This window comes from Balaenoptera acutorostrata, chromosome 1, assembly GCF_949987535.1.
Source record: "Balaenoptera acutorostrata chromosome 1, mBalAcu1.1, whole genome shotgun sequence".
NCBI lineage: Eukaryota > Metazoa > Chordata > Mammalia > Artiodactyla > Balaenopteridae > Balaenoptera > Balaenoptera acutorostrata.
Genome location: NC_080064.1, coordinates 4,923,723 through 4,949,259, shown reverse-complemented (window position 1 = coordinate 4,949,259; position 25,537 = coordinate 4,923,723). Strand labels below are relative to the sequence as shown.

General features: G+C 41.7%; 1 protein-coding gene across 1 annotated transcript in view; it reads left to right on the top strand.

Annotated features, from left to right (window-relative positions):
* Positions 1 to 816: 816 nt before the first annotated feature.
* DNAJC11 (DnaJ heat shock protein family (Hsp40) member C11) overlaps positions 817 to 25,537 on the top strand; it is a 66,724-nt gene continuing 42,003 nt past the window's right edge. The window contains exon 1 of the mRNA XM_007166192.2: positions 817 to 953. Within this exon, the coding sequence (XP_007166254.1) occupies positions 882 to 953 (72 nt within the window). The 5' untranslated portion in view covers positions 817 to 881. The remainder of the gene's footprint in view (positions 954 to 25,537) is intronic.

Below are 25,537 nucleotides of genomic sequence, written 5' to 3'. Positions count from 1 at the left end.
GGCAGCAGGAACCAAACCGGTGACAAGACCATGGGAGCTCTCCTGTCCACCTCCTCTTGATAACTGCATCATGTAACCGAGACATCTTTAACAACCCACCAAGCAGCAGGCACCAGAGTGAAATCAATCAGGCTCCAACGCTAAATTATAAGATAGAAATTTACAAGAGAACAGCTCTGTGATAGGGTCTGTAGGTATATAAGCCGGCCAGAGACAATTATAGTGGGAACCCAATGGCTACTGCCTCCTCATTTAAGCAGCAGAAAAATGGCCAGGTGCCCCTAAATATAGGGCAATAATAAAAAGTGAAAATGAGGAGGCCTGTCCTCTGGGCAGGGTTCCGGGGGGTCAAGAGAAAAGGCGAAGACCACCGAGGCAGGAACACATGACATTCTGGAAGTTTCCTGTGACAAGTTAGCAAGTGGGGCCTGGAGTAGCCTCCCGCGGGGGGGTTGGGAGGCGGTGCTGGCGAAGCGGCCCAGGTGGGGCTATATTTGGGATCCGGATGCGCCCCGCCCTGGGGGCCGGCGGGGGAAACAGGGGGTGTAGCAGGGTCCTATCTCCCCGGCGCCCAGACGGTGACGACCCCCGGGTGTGACCGCAAAGTCCTCTCTAGCCCGGGCACAGCCCCAGGGCACCCTGGCTGGGCTTTAGATCCGCGCGCAGCACGTGGAAGGGCCCGAAGCGCCGCGTCCCGCCCCCGGCCGCGCGGGGGCGCAGGAAGCAGGCGCGCTTCTTCCGGGCTGGGCGGTGGCGGCGCGACTCCGGGCCGCCAGGGGCCGCTGTGGAGCGGCCTCACGGGCCCACGCTGTCTGGACAGCGAACGGCCGGTCCCTCTTGAGCACGGCCTTGGCGGTTTGGCGGGGTGAAAGGTTGCGAAGATGGCGACGGCCTTGAGCGAGGAGGAGCTGGACAATGAAGACTATTACTCGTTGCTGAACGTGCGCAGGGAGGTGAGGCCTGCGGTGGGCCGCCGTCGGGGCTGAGGCTGGGCCGGGTTGCTCAGGGGGGGCCGGGCTGGCGGCGACCGCCCCGTTCCCGCCTCGGGCGGCCGGAGCCTGGCGGGGAGGCCGCGTGACCCCGACTGACGTCCGCGATTGCCGGCCGGCTGGACTGTCCCCACCGCCCTGATCCTTGCGCCGGGGATGTTCTGGCCGGCCTCTGCCCCAGCTCTCCGCGGCCGGTGCGCCGCGTGCGCTGTGTCAGGGCAAGGCCAGAGGCCCCCGCGCCCCCAGGAGGGAACAGGGTCCCCGAGGTGGAGGTGGAGTGGGGGTCCAAGTCCTCCGGGACCCGGTGCCACGCTCGGCTCACGCATCCGCCCAGGCCCAGGGGCTGTGTCATCGCCCCCAGCCCGCAGGGTGGGAAACCGAGTCTCAGGCACCAAGGTCAAGGCTACCCGGGAACCTCCCCAGGACTCTGTCCGGTTCTTGAGTCTTCCATGGGGACATCCCGCCTCTGAAGTGAGTCCAGGTTCAGAGGCAGGTGTCTTGTGTCCTCCTTTTGTGCAGCTGTCCAGAAATTCAAGGAAGAGGCTCCCGGACAAATAGCCTCATTTCGGAGGTCCAGGTTAGGAATAAACTCAGGAATAAGCTAGGAAACAAGTGATGCCCCAAGCATGTCCTCGGCATGTGCGCCCGTTTCCTCACCGGATAAAAGATAACACGAGAGAGTCTCACACTGTGTCTGGCACTTAGTAGGGGCCCAGTAAGTTTCCTTTCTTGTTGATTCTACATTTGAGGTCAGCGTGAAGGGCAGGGAGGCTTCCAAGGTCAGGTCGTGAGATGGACTATTTCTCTCTAAACTGCTGGGTTGGGTCTTCCCAGCCCTGCCAGAGAACCTCTAATTTGGGCTTAGGTTTTCCAGTGATCCGAAGTAGCCAAGTCTGGTCTATTCAAGCTTGTGTTGACTAGACTAGAGCTGGTCAAGTCTGTGTTGTCAGTATGACTGCGTGATGTTAATAATAGCTAACGTTTTGTGAGGGCTAACTTTGTGCAGGGGCAGGGTGCTGAATGGACACTTGATGTTTTTGCACTTAATTCTCACATCAGACCTTAAAGTAGGCATTCAGATAATTCTTGATTTAAAGCTGAGGAAATGAAGCATAGAGGGATTAAGTAACTTGCCCAAAGCCACACCACTAGAAATCAAGAGAGTCTGGATTCAGCCCTGGGCAGTCTGACTCTGGAATCCCAGTTCTTGATCTCTATGCTGTACTGTCACCCTAGCTTACCAGTCCTCAGACTACAGAGCTGCCGAACTCCTTGGGCACCCCTCATAAGAATCCCTTAAGTGTGTTAGTCACTACTTACTATGGAAACGCCCAAAGAAATATTTTTGGGAATTGCAGATCTTGTTAGGCTGCCATAGGGCCATCTGGAGATTCTTGTAACTAATCAACGGTAAGCCTTTGGCCTTCATTTTTTTTCCCTTTGAATGGAGCTATCCGGCTGGTTATTCTTTTTGTTTTGTGTTTTGTTTTGTTTGGCCATGCTGCGCGGCTTGTGGGATCTTAGTTCCCGGAACAGGGATCAAACTCTTGCCCCCTGCAGTGGAAGCACAGAGTCCCGACCACTGGACTGCCAGGGAATTCCCTGGGCTAGTTATTCTTTTTCTCCAGTTCTTAGAAGCAAAGCGGTAAATGAAACCGGCTTTTCTGAAATCAGCCTTTTTTTCCACTCATTTATAGTTAGTCTGGTTATCAGTAATTGAGCAGCCATTTACCTGTTTACCAGGCTTACTGAATCTTAGGCCGCTGCACATGATCAAAAAGATCTAAAATAATAGGCTTGGCCAGAGTCCTAGGTAAACATTTGTCAGAGCTATAAAACTACCAGAGTGTTAGGACCAGTCATTGTTATTGGACTGATGGGTGGAAGCCAAAGAAATATTTCTTAAAAAAAAAAATTTTTTTTACCTCTTGGGATGAGTGAAGGCACCTCCACATTTATGGCTGTAGGTGAAATCCCTATGAAACATGTACTCTTGCTTAATCATCTTGTGTTGCCGTTGTCAACAAACGCAGTGTAAAACACCATCCCCTCTGGTGTGGAGATTTTTCTCTCTCAGGGTTCCACTAGAAGAGAAGCTCTGAAGGTGATCTCTGGACTTGATATTTACTAGGATTTTTTGTGAAATTAGAAATCAGCCTGAAGCTGAAATACCATGATTTAGCTGAAGAATGAGAGAAAAAATAGAAGTAATCTTTATTCTTACCTGTGTGGTCAAAAGAAGGTAATAACCCCTGTTGATGTGTTCGCATTCGGGTCTACGGCTTGATGACACTGAAGTGTAACTAGGAGGCGAGGTCCTCTTCCCACCAGCGCTCCAGAGCACCTTCAGAACTCTCGTGTTCAGGAAGTTCAGAGACATTCCGCCAGGAATCTCAGATGGAAGCAAGCTGACACAAAACCAGGGAACTCTGTTTAAAAGTTTCAGTTTTACAGGCATAATACATGATAATAACAAATGGAGTAATATAGAAATGTCAAAAATCAGCTTAAGAATCTCCCATGCCCATGTTTTAAACTTTAAAATATCCCCTTAAATTGTATCCCAGAGAGTGAAGCAGGCAGCTAGACAGGACTTCCATGACCTTTAATAATTCCCTTTCTCTTAAAAAAGAAAAGAAACACTCCCTTTCTCTAGTGTTCTGGATTTCCTGTTTGCGGAGTGGAGCCGTTGTCTGCCTGCCACACATTGAGGGGAAGGAGTAGTTTATCATTAACTGGGCACATTGAAACCAGATTGGCATCTCTGGTTTAGGTAGTCAGATGCATCGTCAGCGGCCTGAAATCTAACTGATTTGAGATTTCTGAGATGATTTGCCAAAATTTATTTGGAGAAAGGATTCCTGAAGAGTAAGAGTGAAATTTTCTTGATCTCTATGCTTTTTATAGACATTATAATTGACACATTTTAAACCTGATTTATTCCTAAACACTTGAGTTTAATTCCTACTTAACCAATGTTGTAGTTGAAAGAGTTTCATTTTTACGCATGTCTGCAATGTTTATAACCTGTTTTAAGATCTCCGGTCCCAGTGGATTGAGCCTTAAAGGAGCCAATCTCCTTTTCAACTTTTAAACACTTTTGAAAAAAAACACAGTCGTTAAATAAAAAATGAACTTAAGTAAAAATGTATTTTCTTGTAGGCCACATATGGAGGTCAGTCTTCTGGGATCTTTATCCTTCCATGACAGCCGTGAAACTAGAAGCGTAAAATCAAAACCTAAATAAAAAATGCATTTTCATTCCTTCCCTGGTACAGGGTCTATTGTTCTTTCCACAGTTTTTGGTTGTCTGGGTTTCTCTGGCTGCAGGTTACAGTCACAGAGTGGGACTAAAACTTCGAGTTTGGACTGCAGATGGGAGGAAAAGGCTAGAGCACTAGAGGAAGGTCTGCTGGTCACAGCCAGGATTGACCTGGGGGACAGAGTCACCCAGCCCCCCAACCAGGATGGCAGGGCCATCCGCAGAAACTGCATGTAAAAGCGTTGGCTAAGCCAGGTGCACACTTCGGTGCCTAAAGCAGTGAGGTGCTGTGTGTTTGTTCTTTCCTTGCTTATCTAACCTGATGGGCAGATAATTTAGTCTTAATGAGGGATGCAAAGGTGGGTCTGAGAAGGTCATTCCTTCAATGAGTTTCCCATCTGCTGCATTAGGTTGGGTGTTCACAAGAGTGACCCTGCTTAAAGCGAGTGTGCTGGGCAAGTAGCGTGAGCCTTGGGTGTCCAAAAACCTACCTTCCCCGGATGGTAAGGCGTCCTGTCAGTGAGCATGGTCCTGAGGAGCCGGACTCGCAGGCCGCCCTGCCGCCCAGGTAGGCCTGAGCGCCTCATTCAGGCTCGGCGTCTCCTGTCCTGGCCTGCAGCGCACCTCATGGAGGCGGCTCACCGTGGGGCTCTGCAGCCAGACGGCCCGTATTCAAAGCCCAGTTTTACCCCTGGGAGGTTTGTGCCTCTAGGCTAGGAGTTGAACCTTTTTGCTCCCTGTTTTCCTGCATGTTGAAATGTAGGTAACAGGTGAAAATGTATTAAGCACTCACTCTGAGCCAGGCTGTTGTGTATTGGAGCATGAGGGTATGTATAAAGTACCTGGCGAAAGTAGGTATTCGGTTAATAATATTTATTGTTGCTACTTCTTGGATTTTGATAAACGTGAGGTTTCGCTAATTTTAAAAAGACATACATGTACATAGAAGGCTTTGGTATGCCTCATCTTGGCTAAATCTGCTACTGTAATAATAAAAAAAAAATAGTGCCAGAATTTATGAATTAGGTTATGAATTCCCAAAGCTTTCTTCGTTCTTTCTGTTCAAAATACTGAGTTTATTCTCTTCAAAAGACGGTTTTCTCTCTGAACTCTTCCTGCAAGGTCATGAGTGTGACTTGGGTGGCGGGCGCAGTGGTTCCTGGAAGCTGGGGTTAAGCATGGGAGTGGAGTGCAGAGCCAAGGGATGATCCAGAAAGACGGTGTCTGGAGTAGAGGCAGAGTGGGACCCACAGATAAACTTGTGAGCTATCAGCTTTGAAGAGGCCAGGCAGAGAGGGGAGGACCTGGCAGAGGCAGAGGTTCTGCTATAGCGACAGCAAGACAGCACTGGCGGTCAGGAGGGTTCCCGGGTGGAGCTCAGAGAGGCTTCTGGGGGTCTCCCTGGGAGTGGGCAGGGGACCGTCAGGGTGTCCCGCTAGTTCCAGTGTCATCTCATAATGGGATTAGCAAACACCAGGAGGTTGAATTTTCAAATTGTTTTCTTCAGTAAACCATAAGCTAGTTACTACCTTTCTGCTTTGGACATTTCAAACAATTGCATCTTGAAATTTTAATACTCCAGTTCTGCATTATCTACCAAAATACCTTTTTTTTTTCTTTCTTTCTTAAAGAGAATTCAATTGAAAGCTTTTATATTTGCTGTGAGTTCAGTAATAAAACCATGGAGAAGAGAATATGGGACACACAAGCCGCACGTTTTGCTTGGCTATGGAATTTTAGTGTTTACTTCTATTAAACTTACATTTTAATTTTACTTATGTGTTTTATTTATACCCTACTTTGTTCAAGAGAGGATTTAAGACAGCTAACAGAGATGAAAAAATAAAATAGCATAAATGTTTAAAAGGGGGCACCAAAAACAAACAAACAAAAAGGCCATTGGGAATATTGCTGCTTTATTGCCACCGTCGTGGCCCATGGGTTATACAGGTCGCACTCCCTTGGAGAAGCTCGTGGCCTGATGGCCATATCCTGCTTGGCTCTTGGACATTTGGAACCAATTCTGCTTGCAGTGAGTGCACAGTGTTCCCTCCCGGGTTTGCTGGAGCCAGAACATTCTTCAGTAGTAAAATGCCAACAAACATCAAACCACACGAATCCTGCACGAGTGGGCAGGATGTAACAGATGCACACGGACGAGAAGGAAAAAATAAGCCAAACTCTGGATGTAAAGAGAGGATCCGAACCATCATTTTTGACCCAGAAAGGAACTTGAGTTCGTTTCACTCAGATGCTGGCCTTTTTATTTACTGTCATGTCTCAAAGGCCCCAAATAAACATGGACATGACTAGGAAGAGAAATGAAAACAAAGTTGTACAATGGTAGGAAAGTCTTTTCTAAGCCCTTGGAGTGACCTCTAATCAGGAATCAGAATTTCTGCTCCTTTGGCCCATTTGTTCTCGTGTGCTGTTGTCAGCAGGGGGTGTGCCCTGGAGGACGGGACTCCCCATCGGCCCCGCAAACCTGAAAGGTGATGTGGGCCCTGCCTTTTTTCTTTTTTTAGTATTTATAGAGTTCTGTCCTTACCGATTGCCTAGTCCTTTTTTTTTTTTTTAGTATTTATTTATTTATTTGGCTGCGCCTGGTCCTAGCTGTGGCGTGCGGTATCTTTAGTTGCAGCGTGCAGGATCCAGCACCCTGACCAGGGATCGAACCCAGGCCCCCTGCATTGGGAGCGCAGAGTCCTAACCACTGGACCACCAAGGAAGTCCCACCTAGTCCTTTCTTGAACTTATAATGCCATCTTGGGGATAATGTGTTCTATAAATTTTGTAAGTTTTTTTCCTTCTATGTTAAGTAGAACTTGAGTTTTCTAAGGTTATTCCTAGCTGTAGAAACTTGGAATTGTTTGATCAATCTCCTGTTTAGCTTTTCTGACATAGTCACGATTTGATTGTTTCTCTCTTAAGCCCACCTTTTCAAAATGAAGAGTCCTAAAGTGGTGGTAGAAGGCCAACCTCCAAAACCATGAGAAATATAGTGTGTACGTCTGACCCCTATACTCAACACAGGCGGGTTTTAGGGAAGGACAGCTGAGATCACTTAGCCCAGTACCTGGCATTTTGGGCACCTGTGAGCGCGTTGATGATGGTGTGAAAAGGCCAAAGCTGGAGGTGGAGCTACGGAAGAGGTCAGTGGCTTAAAGAGCACAGCCTTTGAAGTCAAGTCCAAGTTTGACTCTCTAGCCCCCTGATATGGGGCAAGTTACTTAACCTCTCTGAGCCTGTTTCTTCATCCATAAAATCCAGACAATAATTTTACTGTCATAGGGCTGTTGGGAGAATTAAGCGAGAATGCATATTAAGTGCTTAGCATAGTAATGGGCATATTATTATGTAAAGTAAATGCCAGTATATTTTTATTAGTATCATGAGCATAAAAGTTAATAATTGCTCTTACTGATTTGTAGGAATTCTTTATAGAATTTGAGTGAGTCCTTTGTCTGATAGATTAGTATAAATATCTGTCCCCTCTCTGTAGTTTGCCTTTCACTCTCATAAATGTTCATGAACCGAAGATCGGTTTGAGCCAGGCCACACAAGTTATAATTTCTAGCCAGCTTTTGGGTCAGGGGTACATAATCAGATAAACTTCTCCATCTCAGACAAGTCATTTAGTTAACCTTTTTGATCTTCACTGTTTTTATCTGTAAAATGGGGGTTCCAATACCAATCTCAAGACATTTTATGAGTCTTCAAGTGTTAAATGAGGAAATATCGGTGAAAGTACTTTATCAGCTTTAAGTCTGTGCAAATGCGTTTGTGACACCACTGACAGCCTCGAAATCCCCTTCAGCTTTTGCGATGCTCTCCTTGCCCTCCTTTCTCACGTTGCCAGTTGCTCATTTCCTGTCTTCCTTAGAATTTCCCCAGGTTCAGTCCTCACCAGCTCGGCTGGTTTAAAGTGCTCTGCTTGGGCCCCGCATCTCTGCCTTCTGGCCATTATTGCTTACGTGTTAAGAGTCACCTGCCTTTCAAGCCTGGCTGCCTCCCAGGTTCTCCCTAACCCATGCATCCCAGTCAAAACCCCGGATGCTCTTTGGCTTTTCTTCTCCATATAGTATTGAGCCCCTTCTCGACTGTCCTGTAAGCCACTCAGTCTGTGAACCCCCTCGACTCCAGCCGACTTTGACCCCTTCATTTCTGTTTTAACTTCTAGGCTGCCAGCCAGCCAGCCCTCATAACCTCAGCCCTACATTTCTGCTGTAGTTTTCTTCAGGTCTCTCTGGTTTGCCTTCTGTCAGCTTTAGTCAAGCTGTACAAGTTAATATTAACGCACAGTATTGATCACATTTCTCTAGCCAGGAAGCTTTTGTGGCTTCCTGTTGTTTATTGGGTAAGGGTCAAACTCTTGGCTCCATTTTTAAAGCCCCTTACAAATTAGATGTTTTCTGTATTTTCTGCCTACTTTGTGGTGATGTTCTGCTTTCTTCCACTGCAAAGCAAGCTCCATGTGGTCAGGGACCATAGTGGTCTGGTTCGCCATCAGGTCCCTAACAGTGTGGGCACATGACACGTACTTACCAGATGTTTGCCTCATAAATGAGCAGGTGGGTGGATGTCCACATTAATTTGTTACCTACTTCCTGCCTTCTTCTGCGCCTCTACTCTGACCAGTTTGTCAGTGTTCTGTCTCTCCTGGTTCCTCGGGGCATTCTCTTCCCCTGAAATGCCCCAGCCTGTTGTTGGTACCAAAGCAAATTGAATCCACCTTTTGCATTCCCATTCAGACCCCACTGCCTCCACGAAGTTTTCTCTGCATTCTGACGGCACTGAACTTATGTCTTTATCGTTAATATTAGCATTTTTGTTATATATTGTTTAGTTAAATACATGTGTCTGGGGTTTTAGGGAACACACACACACACACCTCCCGCTAGTTTATAATCTCCTTGAGGGCAGGGATGACATATTTCTTTTGTACCTCCTGTGGTACTTAGAGTAGGGTTGACATTCAGTAAATATGCTGGCTTGAAATGATGAATATTTGCTAACACCATACTCACCTTGTCCGGGTGCATTTTACTTTGTGGAAAACCTGTATTGAGGAACACATTGCACTTTTGGCAATAAATCATTCTAGAGGAATTTACTGGGAGGAGTTTATCAACTATCAGTTTGGTAAATCTAAACTGTCACTTATGAAAATTGTTTAAAGTCAGGTACCAGAGGATGAGAGCAAATTCAAACACATGCCTTTATGCTCGGGCCCCAGTGTAAGCCAAGGCCCGTGCAGAGTAAGTTCGAGGCTGAATACCATGTGAGAAGAGGAAAGAACGCCTTTCCCTTGTCCTTTCTCATCTGGCAGATATTGATTATCTTCCTCTTATGTTTTTTTTTTGCAGTGAGAAAAGGTTACTTGTTTATCATGTTTTGTACTAGCACCAATAATATTTGTAAAAGTAAATAGCTTCAGATGGATTAGATTTAGTTTTGTGCAGTTCTTTTTCCTTTTGTCAGTTAAATGGAGCTGAATTTTTACAGTCGGCACAGGTTAGTTTCCGTTGAAATTCTGTTCTATTTGTGATGCTCCTTACAAAGATGAGTCAGGCAGAATGACTTGGTACCGTCTGCGTCATACTTGACGTTGAGGGTGAGTCCGCATACATTGTTGGGGTCTGTTATGTTTGTGCATGAACCCCATGTGCAGGAACTTATTTCCACATCCTCCAAAGATGTTTCCACATGGAAATGAAAAGGGTAGAAGACTGTGTTGAGCAGGGAAAATGGCATCAGAAGAGGGTAGGGCTGTGTATGAGAGCAGCTTTATTGTCTGAAGCTTCAGACTATGTAGCGGGAACCTTTACAAAAACTGGTCTCTTAGTATAATCAGTATCTGCTCAGTGACACCAAATAATCTGTGACACCCTTTCTCTTCATGAAGCAGCTCTTGCTCAGCAGAAAATACCCATGCTGTCTTGGTGTTAATTAGCTCTGAAATCTGCTTTTTCCTTTAAATCATATGAGCACCAAGTATCATAAAAAATTCCAGCCTTTTATTAGCTGATGCAGTTTATTTCAGTCAGATTGTCTTGGAACATATGGACAGTCATGAATCTTCAATTGTGGTAATTAGGCAAACCCCCCAAAATCCAATAGAATATAGTTTGTTGAGACTTTGTTGCTGAGATGCACTAATATAGATACAGCCTGGAAGTTTGAACTTGAAACTTACAGGCTTCAGCAACAAAAAGCCAGGTGGCTTTACTTTTTTTAAAGTGAAGGTATGAGGTATAATTCAGTTGTTACTTGCATACTCTTATTAGGTCTTCAAAGTATTGAATTAAATATCATTGTAGGGACTTCCCTGGTGGTCCAGTGGCTAAGACTCTGTGCTCCCAATGCAGGGGACCCAGGTTCGATCCCTGGTCAGGGAACTAGATATTGCATGCCACAACTAAGACCCGGTGCAGCCAAATAAATAAATAAATAAATTTTAAATAAATAAATATCATTGTAGTAGTTAGATGTTCTCTACACCAAACATTATTGGCTCTTAACTAGCGAGGGGGCTGCACTTCCTAGTCCCCTAGCGGTTGGGTGGGGTCACATGACCCTTTCTAACCAGTGGTGTGAGTGGAAGTAATGTGTGTCCTGCTCAGGCTGAGGTACTTCAAGGCCAGGCCACGCCAGCTGGAGAGTCTCATGCTCTTCCCTCTGCCTCCATGACTGGCAGGGTTCCAAAGGGTGTCTGTCTTGTCCACCTGGGACCTGAGGACATTGCCAAGCAGAGAACTAGCTGACCTGAGATGGACACATAATGTGAGGGAGAAATAAACCTTTGGAATTTTTGGATGGTTTGTTAACCACAGTATCACCAACCCAGCAGTTCTCAAACTTTTTGCTGTCAGGGCCTCTTTACATTCTTAAATTATTGAGGTTCCCAAAGAGCTTTTGTTTATGTGGGTTATAACTATCAATATTTAATAATAAGACACAGAGTGTACTTACTTCTTGTATTTCAGTACAAGCACAAGGAAGACTTGAGGATTTCAAAATAACTATGTATTCCACAACAATGAGGTTACAGATACACAGATAGTATAGCAGATATAATGAAAGATAGCAAAGTATGCAGCAAAAGAACTTAGAATCAGTTGAGTTAATCTCTGAAAACTCACGTGTTTATACCATAAAGTTACCACCTTAGAAATTTCTAGAAAACAGGAAACTATACAAATACACAATTCATTAACCATCAGAACAATGATATCATACATCATGTAGCCTCAAGAAAATCCCACTATACTCTCATGAGAAAATGAGAAAAAGGCAAATAAAATCTTAGTATTATTATGAAAATAGTTTTGACCTGTGGACCCCCTGAAAGGGTCTCAGGGACTCCCAGGGGACCCCACACCACACTTAAGAACCATTGACCCAGCCCATCTTGACGGATACAGTCATGGTTCAGACATACTGATGTTCCTCACATGCTGTAGCTTTCTTTGCTAAATGAAGGTAGAAAATAAAAACAGAGTGGCCGTATACTCTGAATATGTGCACATTGATTGCAGAGATGGTCTCCATCAACTAGAAATTAAATAAGTGAAAATGTAGCAGTGTCTTCAATTGCCTAATTATCTAAGGGAAGCAAATACAATGGAATTGTCGTCAGGAGACTTTTCTAAGCGTGATACCACAGCAGAAATCAGAAAAGAGAGAATTGATAGGTTTGATTTTGTAAAAATGAGAAATATCTGTGTTTATTAAAGGAAAATAACTAAAGCCTAAAAAAAAATTATAAACACAGTTAACAGACTCAAAAGGAATCTAATATATTTGATAAAAATTCATATTTTTAATATATATAAGGAACTCTTAGAATCAAAAAGAAAAAGATGAATACCCTAATAGGAAAACAGTACAAAGGAAACAAATAGAAGAAATCTAAAATGCAAATAAGGGACTTCCCTGGTGGTCCAGTGGTTAAGACTTCACCTCAGGGAGCTAAGATCCCACATGCCTCGCAGCCAAAAAACCAAAGCAGAAGCAATATTGTAACAAATTCAATAAAGACTTTAAAAATGGTCCACATCAAATAAAAAAATGAAATAAAATGCAAATAAGTGTATGGAAAAAATGTCACCCTCACTAGTAAAAAAAGAAATGCAAGTTAAAACAAGGCTTATTTTTGTTAGTTTTGTTTTTTCTCTACCAGATTGACAAAGATTTTTTTTTCTTTTTAATGATAGTATTGAGCTCTGATAAGATGGAAATCCGTTAGCCCACCCAGCCAGGAGGCAGGAGGATTCTCCTTTGGAGAAGTTGAGCCAGAGAGACTCTGGAGCCTGGACATAGACAGTAAAGGGTGAGAATGGCCCCCTAACAGAGGCAGGGGGGTGCATTAGTGTTTGCATGGTGAGACTTCTGGCTTTTCTTCCTATATTCTCTCGTCTCTCCCCTGAAGGAACTAGCCCATCAAAAAGAAAAGACTGCCAAATGAAACTTCTAGGTTCCCTCCCAGGCATTTCACAGAGAAGCTCATCACATGACAAGACCTGTTCACACATACAGAGCTTCCAAATAGCTTCTTAGTATCTTACTATGAAGTGTAAGTCAATTGCCAAAGAATGTCAAATGTTTGAGGGAAGGCTCCAACGTGAAATTCTGAGATCATGCAGACAGCAAGGAGAAACTAGAAGGAAGCAGACAAGGCAGGGAGTTTGGAAACTAGATCATCTTCAGATAGATAAGATACTACATGTAAGAAATAAGAACAAGGTGATATATCAAAGAGCAATACTGTATAAAAAGAGAAGGAGCTCTTGGAAATTAAAAATAAGATAACAAAAAATTCTATGGAAGGGTTGGAAGATAAAGATGAGGAAATATGCACAAAAGTAAAACTTAAAAACTAGAAGATCAGTTCTTAGCCATGAAGTAAAGTAAAATGAGGGGGAAGACATTATGAAACAATTAATATGAGAATATTTCTCAAAAGATAGGAGACTATAGGTTAAAAAGGGCCATTCAGATAACTAGCATAGTGGATGGGGGAGAAAAGGACCCCCATACTAAAGGAAATCACAGGTTAAGGAGAGAGTCCTAAAAGTTTCCAAACAGGTCACAAAGGACTGGAATTGGAAAGACATTAGGTATCTCACCAGTAGTACTGTAAACTAGAAGACAGTGGAGCAATGTAATAAAAATCCTGAGGGAAAGTTATTTCCAAGCTAGAATTCTATACCCAGCCAACTATTCATTAAGTATAAAGGCAGATTTTAAGAACATTCTGAGATATACAAAGCCTAAAAAATTTTTCCTCCCAACCAGTCTTTTATTTCTGTTATCTAATTTTTAATTTCCAAGAGCTCCTTTTTCTTTTGAGAATATCTGTAAAGGAAACTACTGGAGATTGAGCGCCACCAAAATGAGGTAGAAAACTAAGAAAGAGAAAGGCATAGGATACAGAAAAGAGATACCAACCCAGGAAAGATACCCAGGAAGATGGTGACAGGAAGTCCTAAGATGAAGTTTGTTTAGCAAGCCTAACAACCAGAACAGGGCAGAGAGCTCTTGGAGGAATGCCTCTTAGAGGGAAAAAAAAAAATCAAAGTGATGTGCTATTTGATATTTTCATATTGAGAGGAATATTAGAAGTCTTTAAGAAGTATACTGTGGGGCTTCCCTGGTGGCGCAGTGGTTGAGAATCTGCCTGCCAATGCAGGGGACACGGGTTCAAGCCCTGGTCTGGGAGGATCCCACATGCCGCGGAGCAACTGGGCCCGTGAGCCACAATTACTGAGCCTGCGCGTCTGGAGCCTGTGCTCTGCAACAGGAGAGGCCGCGACAGTGAGAGGCCCGCGCACCGCGATGAAGAGTGGCCCCAGCTTGCCGCAGCTAGAGAAAGCCCTCACACAGAAACAAAGACCCAACACAGCCAAAACTAAATAAATAAATAAATAATAAAAATAAAAGGAATTCCTTTAAAAAAATTTTTTTAAAAAAAGTATACTGTGAAGAGTTGGAGAAGAATTGTAACAGAGCCATAGAAAGCTAAAGCAAATGAAAAAGATGAGGCAATTGTTAACTGCAGGAAAAATAAAAAGTAGTTCAAGACAAGAAATGTAATCATAGTATACTGTTTGATTCAGCTTTGAACTATATTTACAGTCATAATTAAAACTAAACTAATTAAAAAGAAAAACTGTGCATTGATTTGAACCAAAGTTGTGACAATTACATAGAAAGGAGGGGAAAGATAAGCACAAGGAAGTGGAAGAGAACTAAATTCTCTTGAATTAAGTCTAAAATTTTAAAATTAAGGATATGAGTATGCTTAGAAATAAAATGAGAAAAATGGTAAAAGATTTAAAAGTGCTTGCATCTGAGGAGTGGGATTGAATGCTGTTTTGGGTTATAAGTCTAGTAGTTTTATTTATAAACTGTTTACGTAGTCCTTGGATAAAATTAAATTTTTTAATTTAAAATAATTAAATGGTAAATACTTTCTGGAGATCAGTTCAGAAGACTAAAATGGAAGTCTTATACCCTTTTATCCAACAATTTTAGAAACTTATTTTCAAAAAGATAATCATGCATACACACAAAGTTTTAGCTATAGGGATGTCCACTGCAGCCTTTTTAAAACAAATGAAAGTTGTTAATAGAAGATTGTTATATAAACTGTAATAACGGCATTTAAAATGGTGTAGAAAACACTTAATGACCAATAAAACCCGAAAAACCAACACTCCACAAGACCTTTAACTGAAAAAACAGGTTATACAATTATATTGTAGAAGAAATACAATTTTGTTTTTTTTTTTTTTTTTTTTTTTGCGACTCATCTTTTGCACTTTTTTTTTTTTTTATGCCTTTTTTTTTTTAATTAATTAATTAATTTATTTATTTATTTTTGGCTGTGTTGGGTCTTCGGTTCGTGCGAGGGCTTTCTCCAGTTGCGGCAAGCGGGGGCCACTCTTCATCGCGGTGCGCGGGCCTTTCTCTATCGCGGCCCCTCCCGTTGCAGGGCACAGGCTCCAGACGCGCAGGCTCAGCAATTGTGGCTCACGGGCCCAGCTGCTCCGTGGCATGTGGGATCTTCCCAGACCAGGGCTCGAACCCGTGTCCCCTGCATTAGCAGGCAGATTCTCAACCACTGCGCCACCAGGGAAGCCCCTACAATTTTGTTTTTAAATATATTTTTCTTACCTGTATTTTCAATTTTATCTATGATGAATATATTTTTCTAATAAGAAAAAAATATTTTTAAGGTAATTCAATTAGGAAAAAACTAGCATTTGGCTCATTTCTTTAACCTCTTTAACCAAAGGAATTGATGCCATTTTTATAATCTATGCTTATGACAAAGTTGCTCTTCATATTTTTGAAAATGAAGTTTATTTTTGCTCCACATCCTCACCAACACTTAATATTCTCAGTCTTTTTCATTTTAGTCATTCTAGTGGTTGTTAATAGTATCTCGTGTTTTTAATTTGCATTTCCCTAATGACTAACAGTGTTGAATGTCTTTTCATGTACTTGTTCACCATTCCTATATCATCTTTTGTTGACGTTTCTGTTTACATCTTTTACTCATTATCGTATCAGGTTGTTTATCTATCTTCTTCAGTTGTGAGAGCTCATTGTATATTCCAAATACAAATCTATGAGACAGATATTTTACAAATATTTTTCTTTTATTATCCTATATAGGAAATCTTTAACTCGAAGTTACAAAGATTATCTCCTATGTTGTCTTTTAGAAGCTTTATGGTTTTAGCTTTCACATTTGTGTCCTTTTTTCAATTCTCAGGTTTTGTTGGGTTTTTGGTTTTTTCAATTTTTTAACTTGTAAGATACATATAACATAAAATTTACCATCTTAGCCATTTTTAAGTATACAGTTCAGTGATATTAAATGCTTACATATTGTTGTGCATCTGCCACCACCATTTATATCTCCTGAACTCGTTTCATCTTGTAAAACTCAAACTCTATACCTGTTAAACAGTATATACCTGTTAAACAGTAAGTAAAATTATACAGTATTTCTCTTTTTGTGACTGGCTTATTTCACTTAATATAATGTTCTCAAGGTTCATCCATGTTGCAGCTCATGTCAGAATTCCCTGCCTTTTTAAGGCTGAATAATATTCAATTGTATTTATATACCATATTTTGCTTATCCATTCATCTGTTGATGGGTACTTGGGCTGCTTCCACATTTTAGCTGTTGTGAACAATGCTGCTCTGAATATGAGTGTACAAATATCTGTTCAAAACCCTGCTTTCAGTTCTTTTGGGTATTTACCCAGAAGTGGAATTGCTGGATTGTATGGTAAATCTGTTTTTAATTTTTTTGAGGAACTGCCATACTATTTCCCATAAAAGCTCTACCATTTTACATTCCTACCAACAATGCACATGAGTTCCAATTTCTCCACATCTTTGCCAGCACTTGTTTGTTTTTTTGTTTATAGTAGCTAGCCTAATGGGTGTGGAGTGGTATCTCATTGTGGCTTTGACTTGTATTTCCCTAATGGTTAGTGATATGGAGCATCTTTCCATGCGCTTTTGGCCATTCATATATGTTCTTTGATATATGAATGTCTGTTTAAGTCCTTTGCCATATTTGAATCAGATTGTTTTTGTTGAGTTTTAGGAATTCTTTATATATATTAATCTCTTATCAGATATACTATTTGCAAATATTTTCTCCCATTCTGTAGGTTGTTTTTTCACTTTCTTGATGGTATCCTTTGATTCATAAAAGTTCTTGATTTTGGTGAAGTCCAATTTGTCCATTTTTTCTTTTGTTGTACGTGCCTTTGGTGTTGTATCCAAGAAATCATTGCCAAATCCGCTGTCATGAAGCTTTTGCTCTATATTTTCTTCTAAGAGTTTTATAGTTTCAGCTCTTATGTTTAGGTCTTTGATCCATTTTGGGTGGATAAACTAATAAACAGATTCAGCAAAAGTTGCAGGATACAAAGTCAACACACAAAAATCAGTCGCATTAGTTTTTGTACATGGTGTTAGGTAAGGGTCTTATTCTTTTCATGGGGATATTCAGTTATCCCAGTACCATTTGTTGAAAAGACTATCCTTTCCCTATTGAATAGTCTTGGCATGCTTGTCAAAAATAATTTGACAGTTTGTGTGAGGGTTTACTTCTGGGCTCTGTATTCTATTCCATTGGTCTGTATGTCTGTCTTTATGCCGATATCAATCTGTTTTGATTACTGTAGCTTTGTTGTAAATTTTAAAATACAGAAGTGTGAGTCCCCCATCTTTGTACTTTTTCAAGATTGTTTAGGCTTTTGGGATCCCTTGAGATTCCATGTGAATTTTAGAAGGGACTTTTCTATTTCTGTGAAAAATGTCGTTGGGATTTTTTTTTTTTTTCCGTTGGGATTTTAATAGAGATTGAATTGATTCTGTTAGTTGCTTTGCATAGTAGTGACATTTTAATAATATTAAGTCTTCCAATCCATTAATATAAAGTATCTTTCTGTTTATTTATGTCATCTTAGTTTCTTTATGTAAGTCTGTTAAGTTTAAGTTAATTCTTAAGTTTTTTGTTTCTTTGTTTTTGATGCTGTTGGAAGTGGAACTGTTTTCTTCATTTCCTTTTCAGATTGTTTATTGTTCATGTATAGAAATGCAGGTAATTTTTGTGTGTTGACTTTGTATCTTGCAACTTTGCTGAACTCATTTGTTAGTCCTAACAAGGTTCTGTGTATGTGTGGAATTTTTATAGTTTTCTACGTATAAGATAATATCATCTGCAAACAGAGATAATTTTAATTTCTTTTCCAATTTGGATACCTTTTATTTCTTTTTTTACCTAATTGCTCTGGCTAGGACTTCCAGTGCAATGTTGAATAGAAGTGGTGAGAACAGACATTCATACCTTGTTCCTGATCTTAGAGGAGAAGCTTTCAGTCTTTCACCACTGAGTATGATGTTTGCTTTGAATTTGACTTCTTCAGTTGTAAGAGCTCTTCATGGCTTTTAGTTTCTTTTAGTTTCCTTCTGTTGCTAGTTTGCTGAGTGTTTTTATGATGAAGGTGTGTTGAACTTTGTCAGTGCTTTTTCTGCAACAGTTGAGATGATCATGGTTTCTATGAATATGGTATATTATATTGATCAATTTTCATACATGGAACTATCGTTGCATTCCAAGAATAAATCCCTCTTGGTCATAATGTATATCCTTTTAATATGCTGCTGAACTCTGCTGATATTTTGTTGAGGATTTCTGCATCTATGTTCATAAAGGATATTGATCTATAGTTTTCTTTTTTGTGTGGTGTCTTTGTCTGGCTTTGGCATCAGGGTAATAGTGGCCTCATAGGATGAGTTTGGAAGTGTTCCCTCTTCAATATTTTGGAAAAGTTTGAGGATTGATATTAGTTCTTCTTTAAATGTCTGGAAGAATTCACCAGTGAATCCATCAGGTCCAGGGTATTTCTTTGTCAAGAGGTTTTTGATTACTAATTCAATCTCTTTACTAGTTATAGGTCTATTCAGATTTCCTATTAGATCATGATTCAGTCTTGGTAGATTTTGTATTTCTAGTAATTTGTCCATTTCATCTAAGTTTTCCAATTTTTCTATTTCTGTAGAATCGGTAGTAATAGCTCCACTTTCATTTCTGATTTTAGTAATTTGAGTCTTCTTTCTTTTTTTCCTTAGTTAGTCTAGCCAAAGGTTTGTCGATTGTGTTGTCTTTTTGAAGAACCAACTTTTTTTTCACTAATTCTTTCTATTGTTTATCTGTTCTCTATTTATCTCTGCTCTAATCTTTATGATTTCCTTCTCCTGCCAGCTTCGAGTTTAGTTTTTCTTCTTTTTCTAGTTTCTTTTTTTTTCTTTTATTTATTTTTTAATTAATTTTTATTAGAGTATAGTTGATTTACAGAGTTGGATTAGTTTCTGCTGTACAGCAAAGTGAATCAGTCATACATATACAGATATCCACACTTTTGTAGATTCTATTCCCATATAAGTCATTACAGAATATTGAATAGAGTTCCCTGTGATATACAGTAGGTTCTTATTGGCTATCTATTTTATATATAGTAGTGTGTATATGTCAATCCCAATCTCCCAATTTATCCCTCCCCCTCACCCCTTTGCCTCTTGGTAACCATAATTTTGTTCTCTACATCCGTGGCTCTATTTCTGTTTTGTAAATAGGTTCATTTGTACCATTTTTTTTAGATTCCACATATAAGCAAAATATATTTGTCTTTCTCTGTCTGACTTACTTCACTCAGTATGACAATCTCTAGGTCCATCCATGTCGCTGCAAATGACATTATTTCATTCTTTTCTAGTTTCTTAAAAGTTGTAAAGTTAAGGACTTCCCTGGTGGTGCAGTGGTTAAGAATCCACCTGCCAGTTCAGGGGATACGGGTTCGAGCCCTGGTGCAGGAAGATCCCACATGCCATGGAGCAGCTAAGCCTGTGCACCACAGCTACTGAGCCTGTGCTCTAGAGCCCACGAGCCACAACTGCTGAGCCCACATGCCACAACTACTGAAGCCCGTGCGCCTAGAGCCCATGCTTCGCAACAAGAGAAGCCACCACAATGAAGAGTAGCCCCTGCTCGCCACAACTAGCGAAAGCCCACACGCAGCAACAAAGACCCAACGCAGCCAAAAAAAAAAAAAGTTGGATAGTTAGTTGTTGATTTGATATTTCCTTTTTCCATGCTGCGCAGCTTGTGGGATTTTAGTTCCCTGACCAGGGATTGAAACCAGGCCCTTGGCAGTGAGAGTGTAGAGTCCTAAGCACTGGACTGCCAGGGAATTGAGATTTCCTGTTTTTTAATGTAAACATTTATAGCTATAAACTTCCCCCTTAGCACTGCATCCCATAAGTTTTGGTATGTTGTGTTTCGTTTTCATTCATCTCTAAGTATTTTCTGATTTCCCTCGTGATTTTTTTTCTTTGATCTATTGGTGGTTTAAGAGTGTATTGTTTGTCACAAATTTGTGTCTTTTCCAGTTTCCCTTATGTAATTGATTTCTAATTTCATCCCACTGTGGTTGGAGAAGATACTTTGTATGATATCTTTTTTTTTTTTTAATAAATTTATTTATTTTATTTATTTATTTTTGGCTGCGTTGGGTCTTCGTTGCTGCACGTGGGCTTTCTCTAGTTGCAGTAAGCGGGGGCTACTCTTTGTTGCGGTGCACGGGCTTCTCATTGCGGTGGCTTCTCTTGTTGCGGAGCACAGGCTCTAGGCACATGGGCTTCAGTAGTTGTGGCCCACGGGCTCAGTAGTTGTGGCTCGCGGGCTCTAGAGCGCAGGTTCAGTAGTTGTGGTGCACAGGCTTAGTTGCTCCATGGCATGTGGAATCTTCCCAGACCAGGGCTCGAACCCATGTCCCCTGCATTGGCAGGCAGATTCTTAACCACTGCGCCACCAGGGAAGCCCCTTTGTATGATATCTATCTTTTAAAATCTATTGAGACTTAAATTGTGGCCTACCAAATGGTCAATCCTGGAAAATGTCCCATGTACACTTGAGAAGAATGTGTTTCTGTTGTTGGGTAGAATATTCTGTATGTGTCTGTTAGATCTAGTTGGTTCATTGTGTTGTTCAAGTCCTCTATTGCCTTACTTATCTTTTGTTTGGTTATTCACAGGATGTTGAAGTCTCCACCTATTACTGTGAAACTCTATTTCTCTCCCTTCAGTTCTGTCAATTTTTGCTTTATGTATTTGATGGTCTGTCATTAGGTATATAAGTTTATAGTTATTCTGTCTTCTTGCTGTATGAACCTTTTATTAATATGTAATATCTTTCTTTGTGTCTTATAACCTTTTTTAAATTTATTTATTTTGGCTGCGTTGGGTCTGTTGCTGCGCGCAGGCTTTCTCTAGTTGCAGCGAGCAGGGGCTAGTCTTTGTTGCAGTGCGTGGGCTTCTCATTGCAGTGGCTTCTCTTTGTTGAGGAGCATGGGCTCTTCGCATGTGGGCTTCAGTATTTGTGGCACGCGGGCTTAGTAGTTGTGGCTCGTGGGCTCTAGAGTACAGACTCAGTAGTTGTGGTGCACGGGCTTAGTTGCTCTGCAGCATGTGGGATCTTCCCGGGTCAGGGCTCGAACCCATGTCCCTTGCATTGATAGGCGGCTTCTTAACCACTGCGCCACCAGGGAGGCCCCCATATGATAAATCTTAAAGTCCAGTAATGTGAGTCCTCCAGTTCTTCTTCAAAGTTATTTTGGTTAGTAAAATAACTAGGAAAGTAAAATTTCTTTTTGCTCCATATCATTTTTCCATATAAATTTTAGAATTGGCTTATCAGTTTCTACCAAAAAAAGCTGGGATTTTCACTGGATTGCATTGAATCTATAGGTTGCTTTGGGGAAATCTGACATCTGAGCAATACTGAATCTGCTGATGCATGAAGGCAGCTTATCTCTCCATTATTTTTGGTCTTCTTTAATTTCTTTCAGCAGTGCATTGTAGTTTTCAGTGTATGGGTCTTGCAGTTGTTAACTTTATCCCTAAGTGGTTCATGTTTGTTAATGATACTTTAAATGGTATTGTCCTTTTAAGTTTCAATTTTTAGTATATAGAAATAAATTGATGTTTGCCTGTTGATCCTGTATCCCATGACCTTGCTAAAATCACGTAGTAGGTATTTTTTGTAGATTCTTTATGATTTTCTACATAGACAACATCTGCATATACAGATATTTTTATTTTTTAATATGTTTGCCTTGAACTTCTTTTTTGTGCTTTATTGCATTTTTGTATTGTATAGCATCTAATCCAACAGCTTTAACAGACCACTAAACTCTACAGGTCTCTAGGGACCTTTTCACTATGAATCTTATGATACATAAAGGTTGAATTTATAATAGATTTACTTTCCATTGAAATTATAACCAGATGATTGAGATGATGAAACTTTTCACACTTAAAGCACAATACATCTCTTAATTTTATAATGAATTTTAGAAAAAAGTACGTAACTTTAGGCATCGTTTTTAATGATATCACATATTTTGAAATGATATCAGTGTTTTTTTTTTTTTTTTTTTTTTAAATTTTATTTATTTATTTATTTATTTTTGGCTGTGTTGGGTCTTCGTTTCTGTGCGACGGCTTTCTCTAGTTGTGGCAAGTGGGGGCCACTCCTCATCGCGGTGCGCGGGCCTCTCACTATCGTGGCCTCTCCCGTTGCGGAGCACAGGCTCCAGACGCGCAGGCTCAGCAGTTGTGGCTCACGGGCCTAGTTGCTCCGCGGCATGTGGGATCTTCCCAGACCAGGGCTCGAACCCGCGTCCCCTGCATTGGCAGGCAGATTTTCAACCACTGCGCCACCAGGGAAGCCCGATATCAGTGTTTTTACGATAGTGAAAGAGTTTATCATTTATGAAATATCGAACCAGTGACCTTAGCTATTCAGTTACGATAAAAGGCCCAATCTAACCTTTCATTGAATGTGATATTTATTAAAAGTGAAACTTCTCGTTTCTCTTACTTAATCAGTAGCACGTTAAGCCATTTATTAATATGATTAAAGAAGGTATTGCAGACTAGACACTCTACTCCCTTGTCATCTGGTTTACTTTTAACAACCAGGAAATAGCAGTCTAACCTAAAGTCAGTCAAGTCTATCTAATCCTGCACTTGTAATTTTTATGAGATGCTGGACAGAGCAATTAAAATTTGCAGAAAGAGAATAATTTGTAATGGCTGCTCAGGAAGGAACAAGCCCCTTTTACATCGTTACATAAGTAAACCTATCTGGAGAAGACACATTTAATTTGCCATTCGTTAACTATTCTTTATTTGCTTAAAACAATGGGATTTGGCACGGGTGGCATATTGGTAAGTGTGGCAGGGAATGCGTTGCATAATTGACGTGAGCGTGGAAAGAAGCCTACGGTAGGAGAAAGAAAAGGGAACCACAGAGATCCCAGAGATGGGAACGTTTAGTCTTGTGTTTTTATTGAAATAGAATGCATGTATAGAAAAGTGCACATCATAAGCATGCAGGTCAGTGAATTTTCACAAACGTGGGCCCCTTCATGAATGAATGTTCCTATCATCCTCACACCAGGGCTGTGCCTTCTCTCTGAATTGTCCCAGTTTCAGTATTCATGCTGCCAAAAGGATATCAAAGTTGAATTGTGACAGTAATGATAGCTACAGTGATTAAATTCCTCATGTGTGCAAGGCATTGTTAAGAGCTTGTATGCGTATTAGCTCATTTACTCCTCAAAGGAATTGTGAGAGGGGTACTGTTGTCTTCAGTTTCAAGATGAGAAAACAAAGAAAAGGTTCTAGAAGAGCGACAGTGAGTAGGTGTTTGCTGTGTGCTGGGCGCTATAGGGAGCACTGTGTGGTCACAGTCTCATCTCACTTCCACGCCGCCCCCAGCATACTTGTCAACCCCGTCAGCAGGTGAGAAAGCCGAGGGTCGGAACGCTCATTAGCCCGAAGCCTGCGTTCTTAACCACCACCGGAAGGCTGGCGTGTGACACCAGAGGAAATCCCACGGACGGCCAGATGCAGAGAAAGGGGGAGGACGGCCATCTACAAATTGTTCAGGAGTGTGATTCCCAAAGGCTACACCAAAGAGGAGATGGAGAAAGAGATTAGTGCTGGCACGGGGCAGATGTCTGCCTAATCCTTGGAGGCAAAAGGATGCTCAGTCAACAAGGTCCTTGACCATTTTCCAGTGAAGTAGTTAATGGAAACCATCAAGAAGCTGCTGATTAAAAACACTGATGTGCGCCTGTGCCTATAGTCGAACCGCGAGGGTCCTGTCTGCGTTAAAGGACAGCTGAGTGTCCCGGGTCTAACAGAGCTTTTCTCATGACAGAGCCACGTCCAGTTAGAGCTGGGAAGGCCCGCAGAGGTCATCTGCCCAACCACCCACTCCTCGGACGGAGAAAGTGGCCCGAGGGTGGCACCTGGGTCCTCACAGCCTCTCCTCCCGGGCACGTGGGACTGACACACGTAACGTTCCAGTAACGGTTATTGTCTTCCTGTTGGGAGTTCTGCAGAATTCCTTGTTTAAGATCTCTGGTAAACTTGCACAGATTTCCTGGCATCAGAATCACTTGGCCCTATAGAAAATATCTAAATTTCAGGCCAAAAATTATCACTGAAGTAAGGTTTTGCCTTTTTTCATTGGTAAAAATCATTCATTACTCCTGGAATTGGAAGATATTGAAAAATTGTGGACATTAAAGAAAAATACAGTTTAACGTCTTCCCTCGTAACCTTGATGCCTTGAGTAATCGTGTCCCTGTGACCGCTCTCCTGTGTACCCGTGTTCCCGGACCTGATCCCAGAGCACCATTCATCCTCAGCTTCCTCAGTGGGGACCTGGTCCCATTCCTCTACCCAGGGAGCTGGCTTCTCAGGCCCCTCTGGCATGTTGTCAGTGACCCAGAATTTGCTTCTGTTGTCAAAACGGTGGGGTTGCCTCGCAGAATAAAATGTTATTTACTTGAGAAATCATCTGGACAGAGCTGTCCATTTGGCATCACCTCTGACAGACCAGAATGGTCCCTGGGGTTGGTATAATATCAGACATAGTACTTCCCCAAAACACACCTGAGGGCCCTGCCAGAGAGATGGCGCAGTGTTCTAGAGCCTCTGACGACGTCTGTTTCTGAGAACTTGGCGGCTGAGAGGCAGGCGAAGGAGAAAGTGGATTTGTCATCCCTCTTCCTTCCTCCCTTCTGTGCAGTTAAAACACACCCAGAGCCCATTTCACCCTTTGTGTCATCTGTGCTCTTCTTATGGTGCATTTTCCCCTCAAATTGATGACTTACAAGAATTGGAGAGGTGTATGTTTTGGGTAGTGACCCTTTGGGTGCTGGGGGTGGGAAGGCTTTTTACTGTAGGATAGTAAAGCATTCTTGCCTGCTTTATGTGCTACCTTTTAGAATTAGAGGTTGAATAGAAATGTGTGTTGATTTGACAATTCTATGTCTTTGATTTTTTAAGGGTGAATATTCATTGAGTTTCCTTTGTCAGAAAACGGATTAAACGCATGGCATTTCTGTCTAATGGTATATAGCTTTTTTCCTTTCTGAACAAATTCTTTGTTGAGAGTACCTTGGCAGGATTGACTTTAAATAACTCAGGTTAAAGAGCAAGCAGGTCTCTGTGATGTTTCTCATTTCCGCTCAGAGCACAGAGAACCAGGGTAGGGACACAAGCTTTCATTTCATCTGATAGCAGCATTTCCCAGCAAAACACAGTTGCTATCGATGTACATAATTGATCACTTTATTAACTGTGGGAAAAAGGGGCCTTATTGAAGTAATAAAGC